The sequence below is a fragment of the Micromesistius poutassou genome (genome assembly GCF_964030765.1).
Source record: "Micromesistius poutassou genome assembly, chromosome: 8".
NCBI classification, from domain to species: domain Eukaryota; kingdom Metazoa; phylum Chordata; class Actinopteri; order Gadiformes; family Gadidae; genus Micromesistius; species Micromesistius poutassou.
This window is the reverse complement of record NC_140278.1, coordinates 10,786,341-10,811,902: the sequence shown is the minus strand read 5'-3', so window position 1 is coordinate 10,811,902 and position 25,562 is coordinate 10,786,341. Positions and strand designations below refer to the sequence as shown.

The following is a 25,562-nucleotide window of genomic DNA, read 5'->3' as shown; positions in this document are numbered from 1 at the left end:
CAAACAAATGGCAGAAGTTACTGCCAGCCTTTGTTTCGTGAAAGGCAAACCTTTCTTTGTGAAAGGCAAACCTTTCTTCCCTTCCCTTGCTCTCTGTGATTGGCTGAGGGAAAAGAATGCAACTGATTCATTCTCTCCAGATGGAATGGTTTTTATTGGAATGTGGATAATAAATCACCTTCTGGAGGGTGCATGTGTTGTGTGTGCACGAACATGTGCTTGTGTGTGCATGTGTGTGTGCACTCACGTGCTTGCATTTGTAGTTTTGTGGGTATAAGTATTTATTGTGTGATGGACACATTTAAATTGGTCTGTCTAAAGATACATCTCAGTCACTTGAGGTTGCAATGCAAATCTGCCACTGTGACCGACTGGTTCCGGTCAGAACGGCCTCTGGCCGGATCCGGTGTCTGTTTTTTTTGTTTGGGGAATGGTTGCCAATGGTAACAGATAGCCCTCGTTCCTTGTGACCTCAGAAGTGGAGAGCACATGAAAATTTCCTATCCTGGTAGTTGGATTGCTATGGCAACCAGAAGCCTGAGTATGGACACACCCACGTGTGGTCTGAGTCACTGAGTCACTGAAAAAACATTCCACACATGGTGTTTTCTGACCTCGTTTCAATGCAAACGCTTCCTTTTGTCCATAATTTTTAAATTATATTCACTTGGTGACTTACTTAATTATCACCCAATGTATCTTAAGCAAATCTTGTGAGCAGAGATAAACTAACTTGTTGCCTGGCTTCCAGTGTCGAATATAAACATATTGCATTACATGCTCTCTCTCACAATCTCTCACTCCCTCTCTCTCACTCTCTCTCACACTCTCCCTCAAAGTCAGAAGTAGGTCTCTGGGTGGCGCAAATGGACTAGCCCCCGTTGGCTGGCACTTTCAAACCTGGTGTTTTAAACAGCCATTTTAATTTCCCTTTACCAGCACACTCAAGCACCATTTTGTGATGGTCTGTTTCCAGTTAGAATTGGTTAGACTATTTTGAAATCAGGAACCCTTTTGGGAACACAAGCTGTTCTTTATTCTGTCTCTTTTCTATTGTCAACATCATTCATCTTGCTTTGTGCATGTCTGGACAGTGAGAAACCACCAGAACCATTCTAAGTAGACTTTCGACATAACCATTTTCAATTTCTTTATTCGTGTCGGTGCGGCAGGTTAAATGTCTCCTGCATTATTCAGTGCTCAGTTGGGCAATGGAGCGCCGTCGACTCTGTTCTTATCTCCGCATATCTATTACACCTTTCCATGGTATCCTCCTCCCACATAGATGCTATCTTCCTTCATGGAAATGGCTTGTAAAAAAAACATTGCTCCATAATTTAGGGCGTGCAGCCGCAACCTCAACAGGGACCATCAGGTGTGGAGTGCTTGGTTTACTCCACAGTGGGGCCCAGAGTGTGGGGGCTTGTTTACTTGCCATGCGGGTTGTAAATCAAAGGCAAAATCCTTAAGGGCTGTCATAACACATCATTGACGAGCGCACAATCAAATTCCATATTTCTTCCCACATTGGGACCAGAACACTACATATTCCCTATATTATGGAGCAATGGTTTTAACAACTATTTACTATTTCCATGGTTTCCTCCACCCATATAGATGTAATCTTCCATTATGGAAATTGCTTGCAAAACCATTGCTCCATAATACAGCAAGGGCCTGGAAGAAGACCTGCCTGCGTGTTTCGCCCTGGTAAAAGTTTTGTAAAAGTTTTGTAAAAGTTAATTGACTTATGCAGTATGCAGGATCCAACCGCACATTATCCTGTGGGCGAAGGCTCTGGATGCCTTACCGGTGCCTTTTTGTTCAGTTGCTCTTAGCTGTGCTGGCATGAGTCAACCCTGCTCCCCCCACCTTTTTTAAGTCTTATTCTCTTGCTTGTTCCTCTTCTCAATGCTTTACAATGTCCACCCTTGGCCTCAATCACTGTGGGCTGAAATATCTGAGGCCCTGTTAGGAACAAGGCCTCCAGTGTGTGTACCGCAGTTAGTGTTGCTGGGACAATGCAACAGGCTCTCCTAGATGTGAGGGACGTCGGGCATGGTAGCCCGGGCAGCAAAAGAAGGACATGTCGGGTCTGAGGAGGCCCTCAGATTTATAGTCAGATGTTCATGTGTGCCTTTTTTGAGAAGGGGATAAAGAGACTCCTTTGTGTCTCCATTTTTTTTTTTTACTATATTCTGTCCACCCATTGCCAGCACCCTTCCACTCCCTCTCTTTTCTCCCTTGTCCCCATCCTTGGGCATTATTCTCTGCTTTGCCTGCCACAAAATGGGCTTCCAGGGGCTTACGAGAAGCAGCCAGCGGTAGTTTTCGCCAGGCTAGTGAGGGTGACTAGTGAGGTTGTGACTGAACCATGCTAAATCTAAATCAAAGCAGTGTGGACAGTGGGGACCCCCTTGGAGATCGCTTTTGGCGTACCTCTAAAAAAGGTAAGCTAGCCTTCCGATGATTCCAGAGCCATTCCGACGCCCTACACTTGCAGTTGACGGTAAAAGACAAAGAGCTAAGAGCTATTACCTCGTGTCATAAAAAGGTGTGGTGTTTGTTTATGTTTGTGGCTCTCAAAACAACGTGAATCACATGGACTTTGGATGAAGAGTTTTATGATGGTGAACTGGTGCAGCATTCCACAGTAGTAAAACCAAAAAGAGTGTAAATGTCTTGCTGATCTTAAATACAGCTCTAAAGCGCACAAATCGGACAGGGTAAAGCCCCCAGCTTAACCCATAAAACAATGTCCCTTCTGGAACATGTTTCTACTGGAACCTTAAGTAACTTCCCATGCTCCATAGGGTGAAAAATGTACTGCTTTGACAAGATAATGATGAGAAGTACTAGGCCTGCTTGGTACACAGAATGTACTCCTTGGGAACAGGCGGAGGCATCGGCAGCCTGACTGCTCGTGAATGAAGGTGTGTGGGGAGCGTAGAAACCTGGGCTCCTCTTGACTTACAACTTGACACAAGACGTGTCACTTTATTCCAGCATAACTCCTCCACCAATGAGCAGTGGAGGAGGACATTCTGATGATATAGTATCCAGCTAATCGGCCTGTAGGGACCAGGAATATTAGATTGTTTAGATTGTCAGAATCCGTATTGCCAGTTCCCCAATTTTAGAGGGAGTGAGTGGGAGAGGGAGATGGAGAAATAGAGAGATAGAAATAGAGAGAGACAGAAGCAAACATTGATGGGAGGAGGGTGAGTGGGATTTGGCAATTTTTACGGCTGATACTTTTTTGTTTCTTTCTGTGGGCAAGGAAGGGGAGCTAATCGCTGACTTCATTTTTCTTTCCATTCTGGAAAAGGAGAAGCCAGTCTGAGCCGTGACTTGTGGAGTTTAGGACACAAATAAGCCTTGTCGTTTTTACCTCAAGCCAGCACCTCTTTATAGCTTTTCCATTTTGGTTTGTGCGTATGCGAGGCTGGCAGAAGCCAAGTGCCAACCTTTCTTCCCAGCACCACAGTGGGTTATTCTTACTCATGACGTTAAATATCGCTGGGCCCAGGACTGTAGTAACAGCTTTGCTGGTTTGACTTGTCGGCTTGAATTGTTTAAAAGCTATGATTAGGGACACACACTAAGGAAAGTTGGTGCAAACACATACTTTATTTTTTTATTGGTGTTGCATAAAAATAAGTTACAATAGTTTCCGGGACTTATTTCAGGGCAATCATTTTTGTTTATATTTCCTCAGCTGCAGTACCCCCAATGCCCATCAGTCAACATGTACTTTCCACTACCCCTTTTTTTTTTAATCCTAATTACCCTAGAACAGGGGCTTGTTTATTTTAGCTGCAGCTTGAGAAATGCCAAAGACACCTTTTTTCTCTTTTCTTGTCTCTCACTCACTCTGTCTTTTTTTCTTCATTCCCCAGTTACCCAGTTCCTAAAACACAAGGCTCTTTGTCTGGAAACACTTTATGTGCCCAGTGTTTAGTATAGTGTACATTAAAAACAAAGGCTTACTGCCAATCTATCCACCTCTCTTTTAGCCAATCATGGCGCTTCTGCTTTATATCACTGTACCCTATCCCCCTCCTATAGCACACATCTCATACTCAATGAGTCCTATTTTCAATGTAACCTTAATATCACTAGATTCTCAACATTTAGCTCTGTGGACATACCCCAAGGTTAAACACGTATTGGTTCTTCTTTCCTGCGAGCCAGAGACTACTTTCTCTGCTCTAGTTGGCGTGCCTGCTCTATGCAAGCTTCTTGCAAGGGCACCTCCACTCCCTGAAAATAGACTCAGTGGTGTTGTTTGAAGTCTGTATTTACCTTTGGATATCTACCCAATCTTTCATATCTTATTTGAAACAGCAAGAATCAGAATACAGTAGGTGTGTCATCATGTTGTGAGTGAGTTGGCCATGGCTGAAGAAATACTATTTCAATGATTTCAACCTTGTTGTGAAGCCATGTCAATCTTAAACCTGCAGCTATTTCAAACCTACCTTCAATAAAGACTAGAGCCACTTTTGCTATTTCCGGTAGATGCATTTGTTTACAAAATGGCTCTGAAATCGTTATCATTTTGAGGAGGGCGGCGGGTCCTTGGCCTTCTGCTGTGTGCTGATCCAGGTTGTGCTGTGTGCTGATACAGGTTGATATGGAGCCTACAGAGCCTTTTCAGCTGCTTTGACAGATTCTTCAGTGTGAGGTGTTAGTCCTCTTGCACACGTCAGCCTTTGAGCAAAGACAGCTGCCACTAGGCTGAAGGGGTCGGCCTCGACGCTTGACCTGTAGCTCGTAAACATGTCCCTCTGAATTATGTTCCATCTCCTAAAGAAGCTATATCTTCTTATACTTAAATAAAATGGAATATTGTACCAGTGGCTTTCGGGTGGATGTTTGTGAAACAAGTCTAACAAGCCGTTGTGCGATTTACAATGCAAACATGTCTTTCAAGTCCTTTAATCCAGATAATTTGTCTATGTCTGTATGCTTTAGGGATGCACCGATTGTGAAATTCTGGGCCGATACCGATGTTTAAAATAACAATTTGGCCGATAGCCGATGCTAATACCGATGTTTTTGTTGTTGTTGTTGTTGTTATTTATTCCCCCTTTTGTGCCAGGGAAACAAAGAAATCTTCATTATAAAAAAATAACAACTGTTTTAAAGTCTTTCAGCCCTTCATCACACTATCTTTGAATGAGCACAAATTCAATCATACAAATACATTTAGGAAACAACTTTTAATATAACCTTCTTTCACATGACAAATATTCTTTTTGTGAAAAATAACAATCAAAAGCCTTTTTAGTCTGCTATAATAATAATAATAATATAATGCTGTGGTTATCGACTGAGTCTTGCTGGTGGTGGTTTGTACTTTCTTGGTGTCCAGTTCATTTCTCAGTTTTTTATCAGCTTTCAGGTAATCATTGTACACTTCTCCATGTCTGCTTTTCAAATGGCTGATGAGATTTGATGTGTTAAAATTCTTGGTTGTAGTACCTCCTCTTGAAATGTCACTGGAACATGTCTTACAAACTACATATCGCTGATCTTTCTCCGAGACAGTGAAATACTCCCACACGACCGTCATTTTCTTTCACTTTTATTTGTAAACAAACCACACGTGCATGCGGCACCCGCCTGCTTACGTCATCATGCCAGAGGCGTGTCCAGCCAGCGGCTGTTATGGGTGGTATTATTATCATATTATTATCGGCTGCAAAAGGGAATAATCACTCAAAGTTAAGTTGTGTCCGGCGTGGCTGGAGTCCACGGACCCGCTCCCGAGGGGGACACGGATCGGCGTTTCGCCGTGTGTGTCGCTCCTTTCCTGGGGCTAGAGTTAGGCTGCGCGTGTTTGTCCGGTGTGGTTGTGTGTGTCCGGCGTGGCTGGAGTCCACGGACCCGCTCCCGAGGGGGACATGGATCAGCGTTTTGCTGTTTCGTTTTTGTGTCGTTCCTTTCCCAGGGCTCGAGTTTCGCCTCGATCAACGTTACCGTATGACAACAATAGACGCGCAGTCATTGCGCTTTTTATTTTATTTTATTTCCCATCATAACCTTTCCCGGGGATCAGGAAATAGTCTTGATCAGATTCAGATTTCCCGGGAATCCCGTCTCCCGGGATTAAAACCTAATGATGACCCGCCCATGTTGGAGAGGTACTTTTTTAGATGGAAATGCAACGTGCCTGGAACCAAACCGAGTCGTGCTGCACTAAGTCGTGGCGAGTTGAGCTGGTACTGTCGGTGGAAAAGCGGCATTAGTAGCCTACCACCTGTTGCATCTTCTCCGAAACTGCAAGTCAGACCACAAATAACCAACACAACATTTAGCCAGCGCAAAATTTATATGACAAAACATCGGCCACTGCCATCAGTGAATGTCATCTTATTTCCCCAGCGATGGCAGTCAACAACGCGAATATCGGCCGTTACCGATGTTCGTCCGATAAATCGGTGCATCCCTAGTATGCTTGTATGTGTAGTTCCTCATAAGACAGCTCATAGTTGGCATGGGTGGTTACCCTGCCCTGGACCAAAACAGGAGCTCTTACTCATAGCTAATGTTTCAAACAACTAGTTTGTTTCCTCAAGACTCATGGTTGAAATATGCCTATATAACTATAACTATACACACGCCCTTTTAAGTGCATACAAACACTCATGCACACACTCATGCATACACTCATACACACTCATGCACACAAACACAGGGGTTGACATGTGTACTGGATTGGATTGGTCTGTTACGACCACTGGACCGAGTTTGAGTTCAGTAGGCTTGTTTAAATACACCTAAAAGAGACAATGAGTTGAAGATTATATACCGCAGCCTGCTTGTACTTTGAAATTCAGCCGCACTGCAGGACAGGGATTGCAATAACAAAATTCTTGATTGCTACTTCCTCTCGAGAACATCTGCTCTCCTAATGTTGAAGAGGCTCTGCCATATAGGGATCCTCTTGCATATTAGACTATAGTAACATGCATTGTTCTTTCCACTTACTTCGGCTCCATTAAAAAAAAAACAATGAATGAATACAGATCCAAAATGAGCAAATATCTATAACTCAAGTATAAATACAGATGATTATAGTTATAATTTTGACCTCAGAGCATGATTATTTTGATGTGTGTGCCCAAGGTCACTGAAGTATGAAGGCCCGTTTTGGAAAGGTTGGTGTTCAGTATCATTTCTGAGGCTAACCCTCACTCTGTCACAATTAACCCTCTGTACCAAATGACGCCCTGAACTTTCCTTTCCTTTCCTTGGAACCGGCTCAAGTGTCTGGGCTCTGATATCAGAGGGGGGTTCACGTGTGCTGGACCATTAGGCTCTGGTGCGCCAGGACGTGGACTAGTACTCCTGTCAGGTCTATTTTTGGCAGTGTGGAAGTCTGAGACACTGAAGCAGAAGGGCAGAATGGTGCACGTGAACTCTGTTCATTCAGTCAGTCCTTCCAAGTGAAGTTACTTTTAATTGAATAAACACAATCAGAGTCTTATTTCTCAATTCAATTCTGGCTTTTCTTGCAAAAAACTATTTCTGAAGAGACTTTTGAATAGTAACAAAATATAACCTGGTGATATAAGTGGAGACTATAAGCTCACTTATAGTTGTGATCTATTTCTGTTGATCCATTCTGTTGATAATAGAATAACCCAATGTCAAATCTTGACAGGGTGGCTGTAAAGGCTATGCCAGTATGATTCAACAGAAGTGACACTCCAAATATATCAGCAACTGTGATGTTATCATAAGAGGGGATATATTGAACATTGGGATGACTAGGATGACTCGGGACTGGGTTTGAAGCCAGGTTAGCACATTTTGTTGAAGTTGAAGTTCACTGAACACACTGTGCATTAGCAGTGCATTAAATTATACTGATTGGTAGCCTAGAGAGCAAAGCCATCACGGGGCAAATTAGCACTAATGAGAGGAAACCCCACACAAATGTCTTCACTGAATGGCTGTCTGCCATGTAATCATCATGGATTGTTTTGTTTGCAGTTTATGTGCATGCCTTTTCCTCTGTTGTGCCGTCGGCTTTCTGTGCTGTTCCTAACCCAAGGCAATCAGAAGTTCTGAGAGAGGCAAGCACTACTCCTGTCATCCACTGACACGGCAAAAATGCAAAGCACCCGATGCAATGCAAACCTCGTGTTTACATTGAACACACAGGCTCATACAATTCTAGCATATTTCACCACCTCTTCACTGTAGTCAAACAAAGCCAAACATGCACCTAATAACCCTGTCATGTTGTAGAACTCCAAATGAATTCAACGTAAAAATGTCTGATTCACACTGTGGGAAGGCTGTTGGGAAAGACTTTGCATACCTTCCAGCCAAGTCCCTGCTCGGCAACTCTCGTGCAAGCGAGTGCTGTACCCAACGATTTTGCATTGCCCTAATCCTACAGGTAAAGCTACTACTTGCACTAGCCAGAGGCACTGCCTATTAAATCTTAGAATAGATGTCTCAGAAAAGGTTGGTGTTTCATTGTGTTTGTTTACATAATATATATTTTTTAGGCCGGATAATGTTACTGTTATTATGCAAGTTTGAAATCAACCACTTAGAAGTTTTATGAAATGACACCCAATGACACCAACAGTCTAAAGCTCACAGGTAAGGACTATAATTAAGCAGTTTGGCTTGAATGAGCTGATGGGTGATGCTAGGTAGGCAAAATGCAAATGAAGGGTGCCGTTTTTATACAGTTGGCCTGCTTTCTCCAGACAGCTGTCTGGAAGTTGACAGCGTAGTTCAGCTGTCCAGAGCTACACATTCGAAGGTTGTTTCTCTGCTGCCTTTCCGAAAGAAGATAAGAGTGAGTCAGAGTATGTTCTGGTCACCATGGTAAATAAAATCAAAACAGTTTCCCACTGGCGGTTGCATGTGGAATGGTGTGTGGTTTCAGACACTGGCGGCGTAGGCCTCACATTACCTCCCATTCCCATTCATACAAATGAATCACTCTTTCGAGTTTCATTTTACTATAATCCCTGCAACACTGCACCTCACGGTTACATGCAGCAAAATATAGATTCCCTTTCAGCACCATGTGGTCTACCCTTCTAGTTTCTTCATTTGGAGTTTGGAGATTGGCCAGAGCAGGGGAGACACTCACTGACAGACCAAGAGAGATGAGAAAGAAAGACAGATGCACAGAGGAAAGAGAAAATGGATCCAGGGGGGTAGTAATATGATCCCATGTTCATGGTAGTGTGCAAAAGGTTAGCCATAATGCACTTCTCTTTATATAGTTGGGTGGGAGAGATTGTAGGTTCACTGCTATTTTGGGGCATTGGGACCTACTGTAAGTATCCCTCAGCAGAGAAGCAAAGGGAACGGGGCTTCTTGCAGTCGGTTGCGTCATTTCTAATGAGTCACCCCCCTCTGGTCAGTCTCTTTCATTTCCTCCACCTGGCGGTCGCTAAGTGCCCTGCCAAACAAACACAAATATGAATAGCTTTGTGCAGTATACCAGCTTGATTATAAGCTGAATCCAACATCATATCTATTTCTTGATACAACCGTAGATTAATATTATCGTGATCATAGTGTTCACTCAGCATATCTCTTCTTTAAATGTCAACGTATATTTGACACAATAATTACGGTCGTACTATGTGATTTAAAAACAGAAGAACTTGTTTGAAACAATGTGAGGTATTTATACGCCCAGTATAAATACCTGACGAGTCTTTCATTTGTATCCTTGTCTATGCCGAAGGCCTGTCCATCCATCCTGCCACTAATCTCTAAGTCACAGCCCACTTCTTAAAGTGAATGCTGTGACATGCCAAGGGGAGTGTGTGGGTGTGTCAATAAGCCCTGGCCTGTTTGTGACTATGTATGTGTGTTTATTGGAGGAGGCGTGCACATGAGTGTGGATGGGCGTTTCTCTACAGTCCACAGAGCAACAGGACATGTGCTCAGGCACACTGCATAGGTGTACTGTTCCATTCATTTGGTTCACTCGCTCGTATACTTTGTAGCATTTGCAAGAGGACTTCAAAATGTTTTCCCTTTTCATTTTCGCGTTGTGATTTTTTTGGACTGTTTTCTAGGTCTTTTGGTACTTTTTTCCATGCCATCTTTTCCTCAGAATTAGACAGACAAGGTAGGAGGAGCTGAACGGAGTGCTGCGCTCTCTTTCTCTCCCTCTTTCACTTACTCACATACACACACTCCTCTCCCTCGCTCTCTCTCTCTCCCCCTCTTCCATTCTGTCATTGCCTTCTCGGCAGAACAGACTGTTCACGTCCCAGCCAGCCCGGTTGTGGAAAGAGTACTTTCTTAACTCTGTGAGAGGAAAACCAAAACGTCTGGAAAACCTTGGAATTCCTTTTACGACATATTGTTTTTGTATTTTTAAAAAGGGAAGAGCAAGCAGAAGAAGCTAAAGAAAAACACTACAACTAAAGGATTACTTGTTGTCTAATTGAAAAGCCTGTGGCAGCTGGTTTTGTCACTGGATCGTTTCACGTACCAACAAGTGAGGTCATTCAGTAGACTTTCACTCTCGAAGAACTTTTCAGCTCCTTGCTGCTAATCATCCTGAAAGAGAAAGTTGAACATACAGCACAATGGTAGCGGGAATGGTAATGCCCCTCAGGGATCTGAGGGCCATCTATGAGCTCCTGTTTCGAGATGGTGTGATGGTGGCCAAGAAGGACAAAAGGCCACAGACAAAACATCCTGAGATACCAGGCATCAGCAACTTACAGGTGATGCGGGCCATGCTCTCCCTCAAGTCCAGAGGCTATGTGAAGGAAACGTATTCCTGGAGGCACTTCTACTGGTACCTCTCAAATGAGGGCATTGTTTACCTACGTGACTACCTCCGCCTACCTGCAGAGATTGTCCCTGCCTCCCTACAGAGAGTAAAGAGACCAGCAGCAATGCTTCCCATCTCCCGTCGCGGTGCACAGGTACAGACCGTTGAAGGCCCTACGTCGTATGTGCCCAAGCCTGGGGGTAGGCCTGGGTCAGAGAGCCGTGAGGGGCTAGCTGAGCGCCAGGGCTACCGCCATAAGATGGCCGAGGGAGAAGAGGAAAGGTACAACGACAGAACCCCTAGGTTCAGAGGTCGCCCAGCTGCTGCTGAGCCAGCCAGACCAAGAGCATCATGGGAAACAAAGGACCAGCCTCAACAGCTCTATATGAAAGGCAGGGGCTTCAGCAATAGTACTGCCAATACTAGTGAAGGCCAGGCTAAAATAACCTCCATGTCTTCTCAGACTGCTGATGTCAGCAGCAACAAGCCCCTCATCATCTCACAACAGAGTCCAGTGTCTGCGATCTTTGTTGGAAAGGCCCATGTGGTGCAGGCTAAGAAAAAAGATCAAACACACACCTCACCACTGGTAACTGTGTGTGAGAGTGTAACCTCAAAGGCTTCTCTTCAGTATTCTACCAACGAAACAAAGAAAGACACCACTTCTCTCACAAAAAAAGTGAAAGAAGAGAAGACTAGGGTGGAAAATCCCTCTCCACAACCAATTAAGGTAGCAGAGGTGAAGGCCCCTGTTGAAACTGAAGTTGTTAAAGAGAAGCCTCAGAAGGTAACTAATAAGCCTGAACCTCAGGAGATCCCTAAACTTTCTGAAGGCCTTAACACCACCAGCAAGCCTGCTATCTCCACTCAACCCCCCAGAGAGATTAAACAAGAACAACAAGAAGTAAAGGTGGTTCAGGAACCAATTGGACCTGTACAAAGGACAACTACAGCTGAATGTTCTATCACTAGAACCGCCAAAGTAACTACAACTCAGGACAAGCTCAATCCTGTAGCTGAAAAGACCCCCATCAAGGAGGAAAAGAGATCTACAATTGTAGTAGCTCAGAAGCTTGATGAATCTCCAGCAGAGAGTCTCCCTGTAAAAGTGTTGGCGCAGAAGGTTGATGAAGAGATTACCACATCAGTAGTTGAAACTGTCTGGAAAACAGTGGTTATCTCATCACAAACAAGCACTGATATGGAGACAAAGAGTAAAGGGGGAATTATAGAGAGAAGTGTGAAAGAAGCTGAAGTTCCTGCTCCCTTAGGACAGCAAGCTGGATTGTTGAAAAAAGAATGCTCTTCTGATCAGAATAATGCTAGCATTGTTGTGGCAGAGATTACTTCTGGAGATGACATAGAGAATGAAACAAGCTCCAAATCAAAAAAGAAAAAAAAGAAATCCTCACGGGAGAAAGCTACAACACCCAAAGCTGCAGAATTACCTAACATCAAGATTACTGCAGATAAGGCTCCTGTAAACCAAGCTTCATTGGATGTGACACAGAATACATCTGAAACACCAACACTGCCACCCAGAGTTCACCTTGAGGGACCGTCAAATGATGAAAATAAGTTAGAAGCCAAAATGTCTATTGAGGTGAATTTAACTCAGGAAGTTCCTGAACCAGTTGTGGACCCTAAATCATTTGTTGCTCTCCCTGCAGTTCCCCCAGTGGAGATTCCAGGCATTGCAGAAGTGAAAGACAAGGTTAAGGGAACAAGTTTTAACAAAGTTCCACAGGGACCACTTTGCTCAAAAGATGGGGTCACCAACACCAAACTGACCGTAATAACCCACCAGGAAAGTTCAACATCCGAATCAGAGATAGTGACTGTCACTAGAATGGAAACTGTAACAATGCACAAGACGGTAACTGTTGAAGAGACCCTAGAAAGCACTAAACCTGTCGAGAAAGCCACTGTAGTACTTAAAGGAACAAAGGAAATGATTGAAGAGTGTGAGGTGAAAGCCCCTGCTGCATTAAGCATGGTGGTTGATGAATCTTCAAAAGGCAAAAAGAGAGGGAAAGCGAAAAAGCAAGCTCAGGCCCGCATTCCAGCAACCATAAACACAGAGCCTGTCTCCCCTCCTGCAGAAGAGCCACTTTCCTCCACTGATATACTTTCTTCGCCCCAGGCCATTGCTCCCACTGCCGTGGTTGCAGGGCAAACCGATGGCCATCCAACGATTACTCCTGAAAGAATGTGCAGTGAAGAAATCAGACAGGCAACAGCTGTGTTCACTGAGGCCCCGCCAGACAAAGGGGAGGAGGAGCCAGCTCCGCTCTCTGTGAAAAAAATCAAGCGGGAGGTCCCGAAACCAAAAACATCCTCCTCTGTGAGGGAAGCACCCGCAGCCGGAGATTTAGCGTCAGCAGAACCAGCAGTAGCTGCAGAGGCGACTGGAGTTAAGGCACAGGCCAACCCGTGTCTCGAAGAAGGAGAGACTACCAGAGCTGCAGAACCACATTCTGCTGCTCGGGCAGGAAAGCAGAAGGCAGAAAAGAAAGGGCTCTCAGTCCCCCAGGCCTCTGTGCCACAAGACAAACGAAAGGACTTGAAGGAGGACACACCCTCTGTCACTGCCACACCTGAAGCCTCTCAGGCACACCTCGTGGACAGCTGTCATTCTCTTGGTCCAGAAGCAGACGAGGCCAACATGAGGAGGAAGATTGTAGTTGTGGAAGAGATAATTGAGGTGAAGCATATAGCTGGCCATCAAGATGGGGCCCAACCACCTTCTGCACCTGTCAAACCTGAGGGGGAAGTGGAGGAGGAACTGGACCTGGACGTCCTGGAAGAACTTGCCATTGAACGAGCGTTGGTGAACGCCGCTCCTCCTGTTTGTGCATATGGTGCCTCACCTGAGGAAGACTGGGACCATACTCTGGAGGATCCTGAGGAGAAAACCTGGCCTAACTTCATAGAAGGTTTGATTTTTTAATATCTTGCCAGTTACACTTCTTTCTGCCACTGTCCTTTTGCGTGTCCTTGTGATGTCATAGTTGGTGCTGGGTTTTCCTTCCTTCTATGGAGGGTGGAAGGTTTAAAGGTGGGCTATTTATTTATCTTAAGTCTTACAGAGTCTTAAGTCTTACAGAGCCTAAGATATGTGAAGTGTTTGTATTAGTGTGTTGGAAGTATATATGACCTCTCTTTAAAACGCTCAAATGCTACATTGTTTTTATTTAGAAGACAGACCAGCAGCCTTTAACCGTTGTGATTTGGTTGTGATTAAATTACCTATATGTTATGTTAAAGTAGGAACTGTAACAGTGATTATATAGTTTGCTTACTCTCTCTTGTGTATCTAAGAAGCTGAGAAGCCATGTATTGCACATGGGCGTACAGCCCTCTGGCATTGATCTTCATTGGTAGAATATGTTGCTATTCATCATACTTTGAGCTATGCATCAAGACATTTTTTATAGACATTTCTTAATGTCGATAGGTTCAGTCTTCAGGGCAGTACACTGAGCTATGCAGAGAGGGGTAGGTCACAACAGCAATCTCAGGGGCCATCTTGCTAGGCTTGCCAGCTGAGATGATCCAGACTTGTGATGACTTCAACAAGGTGGGGCTGTTAGCTAAGCTGCAGCCCTGCCCGGCCTCTATGGAGATGGATGTGCGTGATAAAGTTTTAGGCGTAGAATTTGAGAGAAGAGGGTGTGAAACTCTCTGCTTCTCTTCCAGAGTAACACAGTGTTCCTTGCACCCCATTTCAATTCTGTCTTTTTCTTGGTTTCTCTTCACTCATATACTTATGGGAAGATATAAATGTGAAGAGTGGAAGCTCCTATACACTTGTTCTAAATATTTTTCAGTTAGAATACAGTAGTTATGCAAACAAGACATTATCCTTACCTGCCTGCCTGACAGTTGTCAACGTCAGTTGCCTGATGTTGGCAATGGCAACAACTGAAATTTCCAGAATGTTCAGAACACATTATCAAAACAAGTCAGTGGTGGCCTTGCAAAGGTAGACACACACAAATGTTTTCATCATATTTAACTGTAATGTCTTCGTCTGACTGACCGGGGGTTGGGTCTGGCATTCCACAACATTTAACAAACTGAATAAAGCATTGTGACTGACATTTTGCTTGGAACTACAGAGAAGATGAAATGCACAAGGGCGTTGCCCGATGTGGGTGTGAGCTAGTGAGTGAGTGAGTGTGCATGGGAGCAAAAGAAAGTCAGGAAGTTGCTCACAGTTGCATGGGTGTGTTTATTTAGTTACACACATGATGGCTCGGTCTGGATCAAATTAGTGGCCCTGTTCTCATATTCAACTGTTAGTCATAATATAAGCCATTCTTTTTGCGTTGAGATGAAATGCACATTTGAAAAATGATGTATCACACCCAAACCAATAATACATTCCTTGTGAGAAGCGTTCCATTCAGTACATAACATAACATGTCTTTTACAGAACATAGTAAAAGACACATGTTAATTCCCTCTATAAAAATTATGTATTATTCATAATGCAATGACTGCTAACTGCTATTTGTCTATTGCTAAGCTGGTTTTGTGGTGTTGGCTGTTCTCTCTGTGATATGTGAAGTTGACTGATCTGACAGTGGCCTGCCACAGTGTTGTCCGAGCCAGTGTCCACTGTATTGGCTAACTCACTGCTGACATCTACTGACCGACAAGAGTTAGTAGAGGTCTAACACAGCCTATATTTCTACAGCAAATACATACAAACATGCATGTATTATCCACTGTGACTAGCATTGCAAGAAAGTCTTGTTGAGATCCTGTTTTATGCAGAGATTATTGCATAATTTGGGTTATACCCTTAAACAGTGGTTGTCAATGGTACCTTTCAACTATGTTCAGCCTCTTTCTCTGTATATATCTCTCACTGTCTCACTCTCTCTTTGTCATTATCGTCTCACTATTTCTCTCTGCCTGTCTCACTATTTCTCTCTGCCTGTCTCACTATTTCTGTCTGTCTGTCTGTCTGTCTGTCTGTCTGTCTGTCTGTCTGTCTGTCTGTCTGTCTGTCTGTCTGTCTGTCTGTCTGTCTGTCTGTCTGTCTGTCTCTCTCTCTCTCTCTCTCTCTCTCTCTCTCTCTCTCTCTCTCTCTCTCTCTCTCTCTCTCTCTCTCTCTCTCTCTCTCTCTCTCTCTCAAACTTCAGTCGTCAGACAGCATGTAAAATCTGGGACAGACTACTCTCTCTGATGTGTTGGACACATGTTGGACTTGCCTTGTTGCCCTTCCACATCATACATTTCATTGTCTATAGACCTAAACTGAACAGCAAGGGGCTTCTTGTTGCAAGTAGTCGTGCCTACGGTGCCATTTGAAACGTGTCTGCTGCACATGGCACCAGGGCCAATTAGACCACATTTTTTATCCAGGCATGACATTTAGTTTCCCTTGCGTTTCCATCCCTGAAAGCATGCCCACTGCATAGTTGTATGATTCATGAAATGAAGAGCTGGTCTAGCTGCTTGTTCCCTTTCATTAGTAGGGCCACATGATTTTGCTTGTCGTCTATGACTCAGCGCCTGTACCTGCCGCCAGATGGAAAGGTCTAATTTGTAACCTGGCCTTTTCTTCAAGAAATAAGACAGAGAATCAATATAATGGGGGGCTACACAGTGTTAGTCATCAATCTATAAACCGTGTCGAGGCTTTGCCACTATGGGGAAGTTGCATAACGTTGTTACAGCCTATCTGGTCACTGTCTCTTGTTTCATCAAAATAATGGAATCAAGCCACCTGGTCCTGCCTCTGCCCCTCACAGCCAATGTCACTCCACCTGTCAAGTCCCATCTTATATTTCAGTTGGCTCATCATGAGCATGAGCCGTCAGTCGGCAGTTTATGATTGAGAAAGAAGCACATGACGCAGAAGGCAGCAGTCCAGCGGTGGAGTTTACTGGGAAGGCGTCTCCTCTTTCTCATGAAAACTTTGTGTGTTTATTGTTGCCAATTCTGGAAGCACATTTAATGGCAGACTGTAAAAGTCCCATTAATGAATTAAGATTAACATTTTAGATTTGCGTATAGCGGCAAAAAAGTGAAATGATTTCTGGCAAACCTGAGAACAAACGCACGTGAAGAAACTATAATGTAGTGTTCTGACAACATACAGTGCGCACAGAGTTCATGATGACAACATGACTTTGTCATTCTGGGATCTCTCTGGGAGTATGGCTCAATGTATCACATGGGTGTTATAGCATGGAAACCGGGTTTTCACCAGGGACATTTGGCGGTTCATCAGTGTCCATATGTTAACAGGGAAGTCAAAACACTGCTTCTCCCAGGGCACTTGGTCCTGGGCATTCTTTTTCATTTGTCAACACTGCAATTAACAATGCCTTTCGTTTAAGTTCAAGCTTGAGTATATTTAGAGTATGCTATGCCTTTCTGTCCTCCCAAAAGGCATGAGGAACTCAACATTGTGGGTGGCTATAAACCCACATGCAGAACTTTCCAGATATCCAGCTCTTATTGGGCCCTGAGTGCACTCACATTGCCTTATGCCAGTTGTAGTGTGTATTGTTCTGTAGCACCATCATGTTATATGTTAGTCACGGTTTCAGTTTGGGTAACATAGATGCTGTTTATTTCATAAACTTCATAAACTGCCCAATGCCTCACTTCCCACAAACGAGAGTATGTAATAGACTATATCAATGTTCTCTGAACAGTAATATAATACAAGTGTGCTTTGATAATATTAGCGCTCTATGATCTCTTTTATAGCGTGTCATATCCCGATTCTTCAAATTGGGAATTAGGTGGATCACTTTTTTTTTTCCTGGCCCCTGACTTAATCACACTAAATAAAGTATCCCTCGTCATCACCGAGCGATAGCAAGAGCATATGAGCGCGGGAGATGAAGAGAGTATGTCCCTAGGGGGCCAGTGAAGCCAAACATGCCACCAGAGTGCTTCCATCAGTTCCAAACAGTGACACTGCGTGATCCTCTGGATCTGCTGTGTATTTATAACCAGTCAGTTCCAGACCTCTCCTCCTGGGCATCCACACCACCACCCCCGAGCCCACCTCACCCCCCCCCATCCCCCCCTCCCAGGCTTGGCGTGGCATGCCCCAACAGCCCCCCCCCCCCCTCCCCATACACTCCCCTCCTCTGACTAACTATGAGACCACCAGAGAGCAGGGCTGACGAATCCTAGCAGCAGGCAAGGGCTGTCAAGATTCAACAGAGGGGGAAACAAGCCAGTAAGAGCGAGAACAAACAGAAGTCTCTACCTTCCCCTCCATTCCCCCCACTTTCCACGTCTGGCTCTGTCTTTCTCTTTATCCACCGGCTACTTCCACCATTCCCGTCCCGTCTCGTAGATGAAGATCATACCTGGTAGGTTGATAGCGTAAGGAGTGGTGTGTCAATGTACTGTATCTATCCAGCTGTCCGTCCATCTGCCCACCTTCCCCGTCTGTCTGCCCACCTTCCCTGTCTGTCTGCCTGTCTGTCTGTCCTTCGGTCACTCAGTCTGTCCATCTGTCGTGTGTTTTTGGCAAAGCCAGCGTGTGAAATATTGTTCTCCTTCCGAAGGGGTACTACACGTACGCAGACTAACAAACAAGGCAGCTCACACTGTTGGCAAAATACGCACACGACTTTAACGCCGAGCTGTGGAGCAACAAGGGTCCGTAGCACTGTCTCTATTCCATTTTTAAACACGGTGGTCACCATGTCGGGTACTTGCATTCAGGGTTAACTCTTGCTGGGGTTTCTTTCCCCAACTTCCTATTCATGTTACAGTGTGGATATGTGCTGCTTCAGGGGAAAGGCTGACCCCTTAGGTTCGGGAAGTGTTGTTCCTGTCACTCGACAGGAACAACATTAGGTCCATTAGGTCCTGTCATTAGGTCCGACTCAAGTTGGACCTAAGACAGAAGAGTGATTCTGTTGCGTCTGTATTTGTGTATGTGGGTGTGGGTGTGTTGTTGACCACCTGTTATTGTCTTGCACACATGTGTGAAGCCATGGTTGTTTGCTGTCATTGTGGATGTGTGTACTATGTATAGACCTCATGAATGTCATGATGTGTTTACACGTACATACAATATGTATGATATTATTGTTGTTTTATTCTGTGATACAACCGTGAAGGTATATAAGTATCTGTATCCTTATGTGTGAGAGATTCAATATGGATATTTAGACAAATAGATTAATTGTAGTGAGAAGAGAAAAAAAGTTACTGAGTTACTGACTATCTCATTATTTTCTTGGGAAATTACATAGTTGGATTTCCAGGAATGATCTGGCAGACGGGTCAGAAGGAACTCAAATAATCAGTCGATAGCTCATTGAGATTTTAATGGCAACGGCTTTCTTGGTTGATAATGATATCTGTCCCAAAGAATTAGAGTGACCATACAATAAAGGAAAAGATGGAATGAGTAAAAAAATCACCAACATCAAAATGAAAAATACATGGAATGGTATTGAGAACAGCAGGCCCCCTGCCACACCCACTCCGGCCCCACTCCCCTTTTACTCCACGGTGGACCAGCTGTCCCGGGCCACCAAAGCCCCGCTCTTAACTTATGTCTAGTTCGCAATGACGTCAGCTATCCCCTCTGGACACTGGACGCTGGTGCCCGCCCTGGTGCTGTTTGGGCACATAGCCACCCTAATCACAGTGTGGTATTCACGAAAACACAAGAGACCAGGTAAGAGAGAGCAGCTTTACAGGGGAGAAGGAACACCAGTGGTGGTGGAGTCCAAGTGTCTAGTAATATGAGTAGGAGTAGGAGGAAGTGATTAGCATATTAGGGCCTTTTATCGCCCACCTTTTTAAATTGATTGCCATTCTGTCTAGCAGTGTCTTCCCACTGAACCTAGCGTGGCAATAACCCACTGGCAGTGTGGTAATTGTGCTTTATACATCCACTTCAAAGTGACGTTGATCTTCACATTTGCGTGTTTGGGAACAAATATGTGCCACCTTTAGGCTCGACATGCGTGCCGATTGAGTGACATGCCGCCACTCTCACATGGCTATAAGTTCATACGTGCCCCTCCAGCCCCCATCCTGCTTTGATATTCATCCCACTGGATCAAGGCGTGACCCCCGGACCATGCCAGGGGTCCTGTGTGCTAATGTCACTGAATCTGTGTGTGTGTGACTGAAGTGTGTGTTGTCTCTGCAGCTGCAGCGGGTTTAAACCCTCGGTACACAGAGACACGCACGGAACTGGAGCCCACGGCTTTGTCTCATACTGCAGGGATATGTGAGAGCCGGAGAGTGAAAACCTGGTGGAGATTAAGCCTCATCTTCCACCCTCTCACTCATTTAACCTCCCAGCTACGCCCTTGTCCTGACATCAAAACGGCTAAATGACAGTTGCCAATCTGGCCCACTTCCCAATAGTAGAACCACACACACACAAAAAAAACATATTCTGTTGTCAAACAATCTCTTTGTTAAGGAACAGTAGCAGTGCACCTGTCGGGGAGGGGATTGCCGCAAAACGACACCTTCAACCTCCTCTCACATGTAAATGACCGGGTGTGGCCCTTCATTCAAATCTAGTACTCGAGCCAAGGTGGCAACCAAAAATGAAGGTCATTTATTTATTATGATTATTGAACCTTTATAACACAGACCTTTAAAGCATTATTATACTAGTTGTGTGAAAGTATCACACAACTTGCTTTATATGAATATTAATATGTTACCCTGCCAATCCTGCCAGTATGTTGATTGGTTCATGTCCTGTCCGTCCCCCCTGTCCCCCCCACCACCACTTCGTCATTGCTCTTCAGTGAGGGCATTAAAAAAGGCCCAGTGGGACTGTTTGGTCTTAGCTGTCCCCTTCCCCTGGCTTTCGTACAGCATAACAGCCATGTTACTGTCACCCCCAACTGTCTCTCTCTCTCTCTCTCTCTCTCTCTCTCTCTCTCTCTCTCTCTCTCTCTCTCTCTCTCTCTCACATATATACCCTCTCTCTATCATGTATTCATTCTCTCTCTCTCTCTCTCTCTCTCTCTCTCTCTCTCTCTCTCTCTCTCTCTCTCTCTCTCTCTCTCTGGTTGGGATGTTGCCTAGTGTTGGTGTGAAGAGGGTAACCTTTTGAAACCATCCAGAAATTCAAGTTTGTGTTTCGCAATGAGTCTTTCCTTTGCTTGGTAGCAATTGATTGATCCAAACATGGGTGTGACCTTACATTTTTCAAAAATACTCTAGATAACAAGACTTATGCTTGATCTTGATAATCTTGATCTCTCGTCTCTGAGAAAAACCTTCCGTTCTTTCATCCTTTCTCATCATTATTCGGTCCATTTCATGTAACACGGTTTTAACAGGTCCGTTGATTGCTACACTTTCCTTTGGCGTCACCATTGGTTTTATTAAATTCGTCATGAGCAGGAACTCTTTTTGTGTGGGAGGCTTTCGGTGGGCTGCAGGCCAGACTGAGAGAGACAGGGTGTGACCTTGGGAGAGCAGGATGGTTCCTGAGGCCAGGAGGCAGGAGTGTCCGGTCTCGAGAGGGGAGGTGGGGGGCTTGTCGGTGTGAAAGTGGGAACAGTGACACACGTGGCTGTCCCCTGACCCCCGGGACCCCCAGGGGTCGGTGGAAAAGGTCACACAGGAGAAAGGGTGGAAAGGGGGGGTTGGAAGTCAACATTCTTCCCGCACACGCACACATACAACATGCATAACGCCAGCGCTGCATTCCCAATACTCGATAGACTATGACTTCCAGCAATGCATTCTATGCAAAGATAGTTATGCAAACAGCGGATTTCCATGCACTCGTGTCGTCATGTGTCAGCCCAGGTCATGCAACCACAACTCAGATGTTGTTGGGATGTGTGTGTGTGCCTGTGTTGGTTTGTGCGTGTGTCTGTTTTGAATATTGGATAGCTTACGAAGCCTCGTCAACCAACCCTCACCTTCCTGAGCCTTACTTCCTGTTGATATGATAAAGGACGATCGGAAAGCACCACACTCGCAAGCACACACAAACATGCACAGACACACACATCAATTCATTGGGCAGGTGGCGGCAGGAAACAATCAGTTAAAATACTGTAACTTATTTATATTCCAGGTTTGGTGTCATATATATATAGACATATGTGTATCTATGTGTGCCAGGGAAACATCCAGTCTTTGGCTCTTCAAGTTTATTTATACTTTGTTTGACACCCCCTGCCCCCAGGACCTCTTGGTACCACTCGGCTCGTGGTATTTGAAAGCATCCACTGTGTTTACTCAGAGTGGTTGTGAAATATATCTCTTAAAGATCATGACATTTTAATGACGCCATTGATGTGCCACAATATGTTTAACACATCTGACATTTTACCTTTGAAAAGCAGCTGTTCTACTTTGTGACTTATGTATAGAAGCTGTGGGCGATAGTAAACAAACTTTTCTCTTTCTCTCTTCTATTCATCTCTTCATTCAGCCTTTCCAACATAACATTCTTTCTTCATTTTTAAAAACGATAGGCAACATCTAGTGATTGTAAAAAGTGACACCTTAGTAAGAGGTTGAGCTCCCACTCCCAGCTCTCATACCATGCCATCTCAGCTGCTCTGTGTTCCTCGTGGGACCAGAGCCATTATGGTCCCTATCAGGTGCGACGGCATCAGAAGCCAATCCAGGGGGCTCTGGAGCAGAGGTCATTCTGTGTAAGACGAGAAGGCTGCACATTTAGGTCCATGTCTCTTTAAAATGCGACCTGGGACCCTCTCAGCTGTGACCTCTAATAGATCTTTAACTTTCTTTAACGACAAGACCCATGACACCTCTTAATAAGGAATAATGTTTGCAATTTCAGAGAACCGTTGATCTCCAACAAAAAGATAGAATATCTCATTTTACATTGGGCATGGCTGGTAAATAACTTTAGATTTTTTACTGAATGGTTGTGGACCTCAGGTGTCAGCTGTGACTGTATGTCGCACACATGTTACACCCCTAAAGGAATGGACTTGGCACATCTTAAATGACAGCAGAGACGCGTGTTGGTATCTTGGGAGGAATGGCAGCAGCCAGAGGAGCTGGGGATGCCCCAGATTCACTATTTTTTGAGACCCTGTGTATTAGATATATGGGGACACAAGGGGGTTTTCTGAATGCACTGAGCTATGGCGAAAGGAGCAGATATTTGTACACTAGAATGTGTTGTCTAGGTGAGTAGGAACAGGCGATGGCGGTTTCACACTAACGATCGGTATCGAAACTAACATTATTATTTTTCTTTTATTTATGCATGAATCAAATTTGTAAAATTGTAATTAAATGGGGTCTAATAACTGCCCTAAAACAATCTAACCGATAGGCACAGGTCATTTTATATAAGCCTACGATTAAAATACACAATATATTGGCCTACAATTCAGTATTTAAGTTATGTAAAAACATAAAGCCAAGGATTAATAAATTATTCAATTAATAGGTTATCAATTTATAATAAATTCCTTTACAGTTTGCCTGCTTGCGCAGTCATGTGTAAATCTGTCCCATCAATGTGTCATCTGGATATAAACTTACAGTTAACACTAACAAGGGCTAACCCTAACGTAAAGGCTGTTGCGATAGCGTTACTGGAATGTGAAATAAATGTTTACCCGTTGACAATATGTAAGTAAAGTGAATGAGTATCCTACTGTCGTACCCTGACTACCCTATTAGGGCCGTATTTTATTATCTTAAGTGGTTTACCCCGAGGTGACCCCCTGTTGATGTTGAATCATTTGTTGTTAGATAATTATATATCGGTTAATGGACGATAGCAGGACTCCTTATGTAAAACCAAAATGGCCCCGGGCTATTTTTATATTTTTATTAAACATATGTAAACATATTTTATCTTTGAAACATAGAATTCAGGCCTACAATTGCATAACAATTTATTTCAGACTTTATTTATTTTTTCTATTTTGGCCTGTCTTTCTTACTATTTTACTTTATTTTTTCTGTTTTTCGATCTGTCAGTCTCTTTTCCTTTCCTTCTTTTGTTCTTTCTCTTTCTACCTTAAAAAACAAATCTATTGAAGAAATCTTAACGCTAACTTTGAAGCCATGTGGTTGTACTTGAGTGCCATCTAGTGGTCCTACAATAACGCTACAAGTCTAGGATTGCACATGGTGGGACGAGGAATAGGGGTTTTCCTGCCAGTTAAATACGTCAGAGGTGGGAGACTCCCAACAGCTAACCAACTAAAAATACACCATGAGTAAAACCAGTATTAACTACTGCTACCAAATGCACTACTGTGTGTTGTGGCGTGTTACCCCAGCAACACATTGTTATGTTCCCCTTTTTCCACATTTCCACAAGGTCAGCATAATCCAAGTCTCTGAAGCAGATATTAAATACCACTAGGGGATGTTATAGACTAAAAATAGTAGCTGATATCATATTTTTGTTGAGCAAACACAACAGTTAATACCAAAAACTCCTAAGAGTGTTTTCCCTAAACGAATGGTATATAGTTGGTAATAGTTTAATAGTGTAGTTCAATAATGTCACCGACAGAGGGAGGCGTACTGCACATCAAACGCACCCAGCAAGCAACTCAAGTGTCTGACAGACACAATAGTTAATTTAAAAAGGAGGGACCTTGCTCAGATAATCGTCTGGACCAGCTGAATGTAAGACTCAGCTGTCCTCTTTAATCCAGAGGCTCACACAGTCTTAAATCAGTCGCAGGGCTTCGCTGTCTGTGCTAAATGGGACCAGGCGGGCTAAAATGAGCAGCCGGTCGGGAGATCTATAAGGATAACACTGTACCCCATGGTGCCATCAGACATCTCTGTGATACAAATACACACCCATGTATAGAGGGCCGGCTAAGAGGAGCTGGTGAAATTAAATATCAAGCAAAAGGCCATTGTCTCACTAACACACAAAGCTGTTTTAATCCTAGTTTATTCCATGAGTGAATTGAAGCTGATGGAATTGCCACTCTGAGAGCCGATATTCCCAGCACCGCTCCAGGGACCTTTATTAACTCCAGGCCTTTCATGGTGCTGGGAGTCTCTGCACACTGTCCTTGTTTGCTCCCAGTGGAGCCGAGGAATAAGACAAGGTGAGGCGTGATCCGAGGGTGGGGCCATGACTCTCATTTCTTTATTTTTTTTATTACACATTCCATTATTTTGGGGTGTGGCGGACCAGACCGCACATTATTTGCCTTCACTTGTTCTCACCTGTAAAAGCTTGACTGGAGGGGGTGGTTAGTTAAACAAGAACAGAGGGAGAGAAAAAACATTAGGGGCCCTTCTTTGGTTTAAAAAAAAAGAGAGAGTGGTGTTGGGTAACTTCAACTGTTAAAGAAATCCCAGTCTTTCTCTTTGTCCACAATGATAGGTGTTGTCAAACTGTCCCCCGAGGACTTCAGCGGCCAAGAGCTTTGAAACCACAATTGGTACATGCTTGACATTCCTCTATTGTCTTGTTTTCTTTTGGGACAGTCGCGCCTCACGCCTGACAGCCTGTTAGACCCTGAATATCTGTTGGGTGTTTCAAGTTTATTTCATTCATAAAAATACAAATCCTCTGCTCTGCAATTTAACTTTTAGGTTAAGCGGATTTTATCTCAACAGCCAATACACAAAGGCAAAACTGTCTTTGCCTTTAAATGTATATGCTTACAATAAAATTTATGTAAAAAGGGTGTGACAAGCGTATTGTGTGGAAATGTGGGCGGGGCCATCATGACATCACCTCTGAGGTCTTTCTACACCTAATGCTTTTTTTTTTTGAGAAGAAAGACATGCTTAGTCAGGTTTTCTCTTGAGCTATGCCATCTCTGTTAAG

General features: G+C 44.0%; 1 protein-coding gene across 3 annotated transcripts in view; it reads left to right on the top strand.

Moving 5' to 3' along the window:
- The window catches only part of LOC311352105 (plectin-like), a 113,280-nt gene that overhangs the window by 45,647 nt on the left and 42,071 nt on the right, over positions 1–25,562 (top strand). For 2 of the 3 annotated variants that reach the window (XM_084472308.1, XM_084472309.1), the window contains exon 1: positions 9,958–13,716. The exons of the other annotated variant lie outside the window; for it this stretch is intronic. In XM_084472308.1, coding sequence (XP_084328434.1) covers positions 10,590–13,716 — 3,127 coding nt within the window. In that variant the 5' untranslated portion in view covers positions 9,958–10,589. Of the gene's footprint in view, positions 1–9,957; positions 13,717–25,562 lie in introns of those variants that run through there. 3 annotated transcript variants of the gene reach the window in all.